Source organism: Myotis davidii, unplaced genomic scaffold (assembly GCF_000327345.1).
Source record: "Myotis davidii unplaced genomic scaffold, ASM32734v1 scaffold252, whole genome shotgun sequence".
Classification (NCBI taxonomy): Eukaryota; Metazoa; Chordata; class Mammalia; order Chiroptera; family Vespertilionidae; genus Myotis; species Myotis davidii.
Window position 1 is genome coordinate 275,269 of NW_006283768.1, and position 10,735 is coordinate 286,003.

General features: G+C 34.3%; 1 protein-coding gene across 1 annotated transcript in view; it reads right to left on the reverse strand.

The window, feature by feature from the left end:
• RAP1GDS1 (RAP1, GTP-GDP dissociation stimulator 1) overlaps positions 1-10,735 on the reverse strand; it is a 97,850-nt gene that overhangs the window by 10,777 nt on the left and 76,338 nt on the right. The window contains exons 6-7 of the mRNA XM_015566044.1: positions 8,919-9,044; positions 220-363 (exon numbers count right to left, since the gene is read on the reverse strand). Coding sequence (XP_015421530.1) covers positions 220-363; positions 8,919-9,044 — 270 coding nt within the window. The remainder of the gene's footprint in view (positions 1-219; positions 364-8,918; positions 9,045-10,735) is intronic.

Genomic DNA, 10,735 nt, shown 5'->3' on the forward strand with positions numbered 1-10,735 from the left:
TCAATACATACATACATAAATAAACAGTGAAGCCTCCTCTTTTCCAGGCTTATTATCAATAGTCCTCTCCATATGTTTAAGATTTCAAAATCATCACATCAACAGGATTTAATGAGATAGGAAAATGAAAAAATGCTTTATATAGTATTTACAAAAGACACAATAAATTTTTAAGAATCTGGCGACCGTGTTCTTTGGTTGGTATATATTACAACTCACCTCCAAGAAGTAATAAAACCATTAGATCTGAAGCAGTTTTGAGCTCAGCAACATCATCCTCCTTGTCACTATCCACTTTCTGCTGAACAATCTCTAGTAGACATTCTACCAAGCCTGCTTCAACCAGCTGTAGTTTAATAGCATCTAAAGAATAATGTGAACAAAATAACCAAAACCTGAGATGAAAATAGGAATTCTGGGATAAGCAATCCATTATGAAGAATTACAAGAAACCAAGAAAATGCATAATTTAGATAACACACCCTAACAGTGGTTCTCAACCTTCCTAACGCTACAACCCTTTAATACCGTTCCTTATGTTGTGGTGACGCCCAACCATAAAATTATTTTCGTTGCTACTTCATAACTGTAATTTTGCTACTGTTATGAATCGTAATATAAATTTCTGATATGCAGAATGTATTTTCACTGTTCGCGACCCACAGGTTGAGAACCACTGCTAGAAATTTGAGTTTCAAAAGGAAGTGTCTGACAGTGCAGCCTAAACACAGAGAAGCTTTATTTCATTTTTCTAATTGAAATTGTTACCTTTCACAATATCTGGAAGCTCCTAAACAAATTCTCAGCTCTGAAGGTAAGTACTATCATGCCACTGTTATTCTAGATATTATGCTCATATTTAAAAGTCAATAAATAAGATATCCCACACTGTTTAAATTAAAACACACATACCTGTTACATAAAGTTAAAATGGATCCATTAATGAAGTTTAAATATAAATTATTTTAAAGTAAAGAGCTATTAGTAAATTTTAAGCTATATCACAAGTATATTTGGATTCATATTTGTATAAATGTTATCTTTCCAGGGCAGTTAAAAGATCTATACCTTTCATAATTTTAAATGTTTTTTTTTGTTTGGGTTTTTTACAAAAGCTTCAGGTTTTATTAATTTGAAACTTTCTAGGGTGATGGATATATATGGTAGTTCATTATAGTATGTTCTCTGTATATCTGAATAGGTTTTAAAATTTCCATAATGACAGGTTAAAGAAAACAATAACTTTCAAGCTTTCTGATGGATAACCAACAAAATAAGGAATATTAGAGAATTTACATTCCAGTTGTATTTTTAAAAATTATCTTCATAGCAAATTCTACTCCCACATCAAATCAATTTTGTTTGTACTTCCCTAATAACAAATACTTTTTCATTACAAAATTTACATCACTGAAGATTTTATATTCACATTCATATCTGCCTTTTCCATTAGAGTAGATATTATATACACTTCATTCATCTTTGTATTTTAACCTAAACTGGCTTACCTAAATGCTTTGGGTATATCTAATACTACTTAGAAATACATATGCTACACAGAAATTTTAAACTTACACAAGTTTCATTTCTCAGTTGGATTTTATTTTAAGTATAGGTTCTACAACAATGGTTGTTATTTGGGAGAAAAAATACTTATTTTTATACCTAAGACTTTTTCTTTCAGGCAATTTTAATGTGTAAAACTTGAGGATTTTGTTGTTTTTTAAACTACCAGGACAACTGATCTTTATATTATTTCCAAATACATGGAATATTCAACCTGGAATATTTTTTGAAAAGGTACATTTGCACTGTGCCATGCTGAAAGTAGGGCGTTTCCTTGGTTACAGAATGCTAGGGCTAGAAATGTGCAGTGACTAGAATTGAAAGCCATGATGAAAAAGCCTTAAAAACACTGAAAAAACAACTCTTGAATCATACAAAATCCCAATTGAAATGTTGGAATCACTTTCCTTTGCATATAAGGAAAACCAAAGATGATATGCTAAAGATAGTCCAGAAATAAGTTTTCAAAGATATCATTCAATCTACTCCACAGTTATAAAAGAGAAGTGAAGGTGGTAGAGGAGAAACAAATAATAAAAACATTGTTATGTTGAAACATTGCAAAGCAGGTTACAGGTAAATCTCTGGCATAAAAACTGACTGAAGGTCATAATAAAAATTTCATTTGGCCAAACTAACAAATGAGATGAAAAACAAATTTCTCCCTAGAGAATAAGAGCTAAGGCATTTAGAAAATTAAAAATTTGTCATGATTAAAGTTTACAGATCTCTTCTCTCAGAGTTTGACTGTAATCACTCTGTCACACAGACACACACTCACACATATACACCTGGGAGATTTAAATAGCCTTATTAAAGAGTATTAGCAAGACATTTGCTACAGCAGATAGCCCATCACACACCTATCAACGTCATTTTGTCCAAGAACATCTACCTTTATCACTACCCTTTGCATATATATGCATTTATGTACCCATGCATATATGTATGCATCACACACACACACACACACACACACGCACACACACGTATTTAAAAATCTTTTCTAAATGGTTAAAAAAATCCCACAAATGCAGAGAAGTGCAAAAAAAACATGCATTTAAATAACCAATAACCATGTAACTACAACCTAAACCAAGAAATTCAGTCCGACTGGTTTAGGTCAGTGGTTGAGCAACCCAGGAACCAAGAGGTCATGGGTTCAATTCCTGGTCAGGGCACATGGCCAGGTTGTGGGCCCCAACCCCAATAGAGGGCATGCAGGACACAGTCGATTGATGAAGTTTCCCTCTCATAGATGCTACCCCTCTCCCTTTGTCTCTCTCTAAAAATCAATAAAGGAAAAAAAGTTTGAAAAAAAATTAATTGCCAACAATCCAGGAAGTCACACTGGGCATTTCCGTCACTAATCTCTCCCCTCCATCCATCTCTCTCAAATTACTTCCCTGACTTTTATGGCAATCACAACCATACTTTTCTTTATTGTTTCACCAAATAATCACTTCTAAAAACTACACTAGCCCTGACCAGTTTGGCGTGGTGGATGGAGCATCAGTCTGCAGACTGAAGGGTCCCAGGTTCGATTCTGGTCAAGGGCATGTACCTTGGTTGTGGGCACATCCCCAGTGGGGGGTGTGCAGGAGGCAGCTGATTGCTGTTTCTCTCTCATCAATGTTTCTAACTCTCTATCCCTCTCCCTTCCTCTCTGTAAAAAATTAAAAAAATATATTAAAAAACAAAACAAAGCAAAAAAACCGCAATAATCTTACCTTGTTTTGAATTTTACATTCATAAAATCTTACAGTATGTGTTTTCCAGTGTTGGCTTTTTCCTTTTCATCTGTTTGTAAGATTTGTTTTATTTTTAAAATATATTTTTATTGATTTCAGAGAGGAAGGGAGAGGCAGAGAAAGATAAAAACATCAATGATGAGAATCATTGATCTGCTGCCTCCTGCACACCCCACACTGGGGATCAAGCCCAGAACCGGGCATGTTCCCTGACTGGGAATCAAACCGTGACCTCCTGGTTAGATTGATACTCAACTGTTGAGCCACACCAGCCAGGTTACATTATTGGTTTTAAGTATCTTCATTTTGTTTCTTAACTATATATTTTTCTATTATATAAATATACCATGATTTATGTATTCTACTGTTAATGGATATGAGTTGTTTACAATGTTCCTCATTATAAATAACTAGAGGCCTGGTGCACGAGATGCATGCACTGGGGTGAGAGAGATGTCTGTCAGCCCAGCCTGCACCCTCTCACAGTCTGGGACCCCTCGGGGGATGTCCGCCTGCCCAGGGGGATCGGGCCTAATCCGGCAGACATCCTTCTTGCAGTCAGGGCTCTCGCAGTCCAGAACCCCTTGCTCCTTACCACCAACCTGCAGGGGAGGTAGGAGAGGCTCCCCGCCACTGCTGCTGTCTGTGCTGAGCCCGGCGGCGTCTGGCTGAGCTGCGCTCCCCCTGTGGGAGCACACTGACCATCAGCTCTTGCACTGAGCGTCTACACCCTGGTGGTCAGTGCGTGTCATAGCGACCGGTCATTCTGCCATTCTGTCGATCTGCATATTAGGATTTTATTAAATAGGATGCTGCTATGAACATTCCTGTAATGGTTCCTAGTGCACATATTTCTGGATTATAGGGAATGCATGATTCCAACTCAGTAGATACTGTTTTCTAAAGTGTACCAATTTACACCCCACCAGCATTTAATGACAATTCCTACTGCTACAAACCTTCATCAACATTTGGTATAATCAGACATCTTAGTGGGTATATAGTATTGTATTTTGCATTCCCTGATTATTAAGGAGTTGAGCATTAATCCTCACCCGAGGATATGCGTATTGATTTTAGAGAGAGGGAGAGGGAAAAGGAGAGAGAAATAGAGCCGGCAATCTAGGTATGTGCCCTGACCAAGAATTGGTGTATGAGATGACCAATTGAGCATATTTGTATGTGTTTAATAGCCATTGGATTGTATCTTTTCTCAACTACTTACTCAAGTTTTCCCCACTAGGTTTTCTACATTTTTCTTAATGATCTGTGGAAGCTTTAATATATTGTACACATTTTCTTGGTTATATGTTGTAAATATTTTCTCTACCCCACTGTCTTCCTTTTTATTCTTAACGGTGTCCAAATTAATAATTTTTTTCCTTTATGGTTAGAGTTTTTTGTGACCTAAGAAAATTATCCGGACTCCAAGATCTTGATGATATGCTCCTACCTTATATTTTAAGATAAACTTTCTGGTTTAACTTTCACATATAGGTCAATAATCTGAAATTAATTTTTAATATAGCATAATTTTTTCTTTTTTTAAATATATTTTACTGATTTTTTACAGAGAGGAAGGGAGAGGGATAGAGAATTAGAAACATCGATGAGAGAGAAACATCGATCAGCTGCCTCCTGCACACCCCCTACTGGGGATGTGCCCGCAACCAAGGTACATGCCCTTGACCGCATTCGAACCTGGAACCCTTGAGTCCGAAGGCCGACGCTCTATCCACTGAGCCAAACCGGTTACGGCTATAATTTTTTAATATAGTATAAAGTGGGCGTATGTGTCTCTCCAGTTTTTTTTTTTTTTTCATATTCAAAGCACTGCTGATTGAAATGACTGTACTTTCCATACTGTTTTACAGTGAATTCTTTTTACCCCCTAATAAATAAACATCTATTAAGGTACCCATTTGTCGTTGGGCTACCCTGTTCTAATGGTCTTTTTGCCCATCCTTGCACCAGTATCACACTGTCCTTTAATTATTAGAGTTTTATGCAGTGAAATAGTTCTGCTACCTTGTTGTCTTTCACAGTATCTTGGCTATTCCTGGTGTTTGGGGTTTTGGTTAGAACTTCATTGAGTCTACAGACCAAGATGGGTAGATATAACATCATTAGAGCACTGAGGTTTCCAATCTATGAAAATGATATAGCTTCCCATTTATTTAGAGCTTCTCTAATTTCTCTTGATGATTTCCTATAGTTTTCTGCCAGAGATCTTAAACATTTACTAGTCTATTCTTAAAGCATTTAATATTTTATACTATGGTAAAAACGTATTTTTAAAAATGCATTTCCTATTTTCTTTGCGGGTACACAATAATACTATGTTTTGATTTTTTCATTTGTTTTGGCTAGCAATCTAATTTTGATTAATTTTTAAAAATTGATCTATGAATTCTTTTGGATTTCTGACATAAACCATATAATCTATAAATATTATTTTATTTATATCTCCTATATATTTTCTTTCTTATTCTACTGTAGTGGACAGTTCCTACAATAATGACTAGAAATAGGAATGGTCCTTTTTATTCCCAATTTGAAAGGAAATGCTTTTTGTTTCATCATTATATTGTTTTCTGTAGGCTTGTGGTATATATCCTTTTCATTCTCTTCTAATGCTGATTTGCAAAGTTTTTAAAAATCATGAATGCATGAGAGCATGAGTGGGGAGGGGGGAGGATGGGGATTAATGGGGGGGAATGAGGACACATTTGTAATTCCATAACTAATAAAGAATTTAAAGATTAAAAAAAATCATGAATGCACAGTTAATTGTATCAAATGCTTTTCTTAATCTAAGATAATATAATTTCTCCCCTTTAATAATTTTTAATGTAATAAAATATATTGATTACATTTTCACTATTAAACTGTTTTGTATTTTCAGAATAAGTCCCATTTGCTTTGAGGATAAATTTTAAATATATTACTGGGCTTCATTTACTAAAATTTTAAGGGGAAATTTGGATCTATGTTCATGGTGAAATTGGCTTTAATTTTCATTCTTGTATTATCTATTTGGTATAAAGATTACAGTAGTCTCATAAAATAAATTGGTGAGTATATCTGCTTTTCTTATTCTCTGGAAAAATTTAAGATTACTCAGTTTTTCTATTTCTTCTTGTGTCATCCATACTTTAAAACATATTGGCATCAACTTGTTCATAACATCCTCTTAATAATTTCTGTAAGATTAGTAGTAAGGTCTCTTTTTACATTTCTTGATTTTCATTATGTGTCTTCTCTCTCTTTTTTTTCTGATTAACTTATGAGGGATTTACAAGTTTTATTAATTTACTTCAGACTCAACTTTGATGACATACGCTTGTATTCATTATGTATTTTCTATCTTACCAATTTCAGCTCTGTTTCCTTCTTTCTATGTTATTTGGCTTCATTGGTTTCCTTCCCCCTAAATTTCTGAAATGAATACTAAGCTCACTGCTCTTACTTTTTCCTTTTCTAATATATTTATTCAAAGCAAGAAAAATTCCCTCCAAGTATGGCTTTACCTACATCACATAAGATTTGAGATAGTCTTTTCAATTTCATTACAGAAAATTTCCCAAGTTCCATCATGATTCTTCTTTGACCTCCTAAATATTAGCAGTGTATTTTTAAATATCTAAACAGGAATTCCTAGTTATATTTTTATTATTAGACAACCCACTTAAGCCAGAGAACATACTCTGCAAGACTGCAATCCTTTGAATTTGTTGAAACTTGTTTCATGACTATGTTTTAAAACATTTCATGTGTAGTTGAAAAGAAAGGATTCTGTAGTTGGGTACAGTGTTCTGAAATATGTCTATTAAGCCAATTTCTTAATCATGTTGTTCACATATTCTATACCCTTATTGTTTTTCTTTTCTTTCTAGACTTCCTTTCGATCTATCTTTCAGTTCGCTAAAAATCTTTCCATAAATTCTTCCATTAATTTGATAATTACAGATGGTTTTAAAAGATATTTTAGCAGGCACATTAAAAGTTGAAATCTTTGAATAATCAGAGTCTACTGGTACTTTCTGCTGGTCTTTTTCTCCATTCTTGCACCAATACCACACCATCCTTTAATTAATATAAGGGTCTTTAACATCTTTCACTTCCTTCAATATTTATGTTTATTTCCTGATATATATTAAATTATATACATATATATTTTAAACCTCACCATAAATTATTTTTATTATTTTATAAAATCAATGTTCATGAAATTTATCTACTTACTAGTTTTTTGCTCTTTATTCTCCTGTGCATCTAGAACCTTCCTTCTGGAAGCATTTTCCCTCTCAGAAACACCCATTACAATTTCCTTTAGTGACTATATAGTGGTGGTGAACTTTCTGTTTTTCATCTGAAAATAACTTTATTTTGCCTTCAATTCTGAAGGGTATTTCACTGAGTTTAGAATTACAAGCTGACATTTTTTTTCAGTGCATAGAAGTTGTTGTTTCACTGTCAGTTGGTTTTCATTGTTGCTATTGAGAAGTTAGCTGTCAGTTGAACAGTTGCCCTTTTAAAATAAGCTATTTTTTTCCTGGCTACTTTTAGATTTTATTATTTTTTTCTATAATTTCAATATGATGGTAAATTTATTTTTATCATGTTTTAGATTCATTTGGCTTCTTGAATTTTTTGAAATTCTCTACCAAAATTTCTTTAAATACATCCTCTGATCTCTACCCTCCTCCCACCCTTTTGGGAATTCCCAGAAATGTATATGAGAGCTGTTCATTTATCCTCTGTACCTCTTATTCTGTTTTATGCATATTGGTTCTTTTCTTTCTGGACTTCCTTTCAATCTATCTTCACCAGTTCCCCAAATCAACTACATTTAATCTGTCATTTCCACCATTAATTCGGGTTGTATTTTTCAATACTGGAATTTCCAATTGTTTTTTTTTTCTTTCAAATTTGTCACGTCATGTTTTAGAGTTTTCAGTTTCCTTCTAAGATTTTCAAGCTTGCTTTGAATATCATAAGCATACCTGTTTTGAGTCAATGTCTAATAATTCCAATATCTGGAGATTTGTTGCTGCTGCCTGTTCTTAGTGCTGGTTCTTGCTTATAATGTCTTGTCTCCACATGTGTCTGGTCCTCTTTGATTATATGCTAGACACTGTATTTGAAAAATTATTCATATGGAATGGTTTATTTATTCTGGATCACTCTTATTCCTAAGGTGTATTCCTTAAGATTTTTTTTTTGCCCAAACACACGAGTAGTTTACCAGTGTCTACACTGTTGACAGGCCTAGAGCTCCAACTTTTATCCCCTTTGCTCTGCAAGGGTACAAAAGTGGGTTTAAGGCTCTCAGCTGCCTTTTTCAGATCAGCATAAGAATGTGTAAGCTACAGAACCATCTTTGCCAAGACTTCCAAGTTAAACAAACTTGGACAGTAGCTTTGGCCAATGTAGATACAATTATGAAGTAGATAATATGTAGCTGAAGTTAGAGATACACAAATTCAAACTTGCATCATTAATAAATCAATTAAATAGCTAGCAATTAAATAATGTTAGAAAAAAATGGAAAAGGCCTACAATGATAAAAAAAATCAAGAGATGCATTTATTTTCTCACCATTTTCTGCCAAAGGAGCAAGAACTTCAAAAATCATTTCCCTCTTATCATGTTCTATTTGTTTCTTGAAGAGTTTTACCATCTCTTCAGCAATGTTTGTACTGGCAAACTGTTCTTTACTGGACTCTGTTAAAAAAAAGAAAAAGAAAATTTATGCTAAGCAAATAAAATTAAACCCAGAAATTGTTTGTTTCCTATTATTTCCAATACTTGGTTATTGTATACCATTACTGATAAACATTCTTCAAATACAGGAATAATCAAATCCACTTTCTAATGCCCCTGAAAAGAAAAAATGTCTAAGGCTTTAAAGAAAATGTTCTAACCCAATTATGGTCAAGACTATAAAAATGTTCACTAGCATGACACAGCAACAATAAAATTACTAAGTTTTAAATTCAGTTTCAAGGTTTTGTCAAAGAAAAAGTACTCAGAACAGACTGAACTTTGTGTGGTTGAATTAAAGGTGACTTATCTTTATATCATTAAAGGGGTGTGAGTTTGCACTAATCCTGATATGCCTACTGCTAAAAGCCAATCAATTCTTCACATGTATTTGGGGTCCCATTCATTCTTGATTCTTTCACATATCCAACCTTTCCTCCATTCTAGAGCCTCACATAAAAAAGCAATATAAAAAAAATAAACACCTTCCCTCTACTCCACTTTTCTTCAAATACCATCCGTGTTCACTTTCACAAACAAGTTAATAGCATTGTTTAACATACACTCTCTCTACTTTCTTAACTCACATGCATTAATTCTTAAACTCACTTCAAGCCAGTTTTGGGTCCACACCTACTCTCTGCAGTGTCCTTTGCTTGTTCCCTCCAGACCTCTATTAATTCCAGTTCTTTGGGATATGATCCTTTGCTTTCTTAACTTTTTGGTCCATTCTTTTACCCTAGGCCAGGGGTCGGCAAACTCATTAGTCAACAGAGCCAAATATCAACAGTACAATGATTGAAATTTCTTTTGCGAGCCAAATTTTTTAAACTTAAACTATATAGGTAGGTACATTGTTATTAACTTAATTAGGGTACTCCTAAGGCTTAGGAAGAGCCACACTCAAGGGACCAAAGAGCTGCATGTGGCTTGTGTGCCACAGTTTGCCAACCACTGCCCTAGGCAATCTAACTTTTTTCCATTGTATTAACAGTCTTTGAATGTTGCTAATTACACAATCATATCTCTTTACCCCTCTTCTGGATTCCAGGCTACTTACTTAACTGACCATTTGACATCTCACTTAAATATCTTTAGCATTCAAACTCAATATCTAAAGTGGACTTTTGATATTACCCTGATTTCTGTTCTTCCTCCAGACTTAACATGGTAAATGAATACTCTACCTACTCATCTATGTAGGTAAAAACTTGGGAGCCACCGATGACTTATTCTCATTCAATTCTACATCCAATGGATTACCAAGGTCTGCCAATCTGCCTCCAAAATACAACTGAAATCCATTCCATTTCTCTCCAATTCTCTTCTAATTTAGTTTGCTGTATCAGATATCCTATGAATTTATCAAGAAGTTTCTCTCAAAAAAATTCTGAACAAATTGAATCTACACTGGTTGCTCTCTGTTTGGGGAGTACAGCGAACATCCTGGAATTTTTTTATTGAGTTTCTATTATGAAAGATAAAGCATCAGCTTTCTTTTTTTTTTAATTAAATCTTTATTGTTCAGATTATTACATTTGTTCCTCTTTTTTCCCCCCATAACTCCCCTCCTCCCAGTTCCCGCCCCACCCTCCACCCTCACTCCCCACCCACTGTCCTCATCCATAGGTGCACGATTTTTGTCCAGTCTC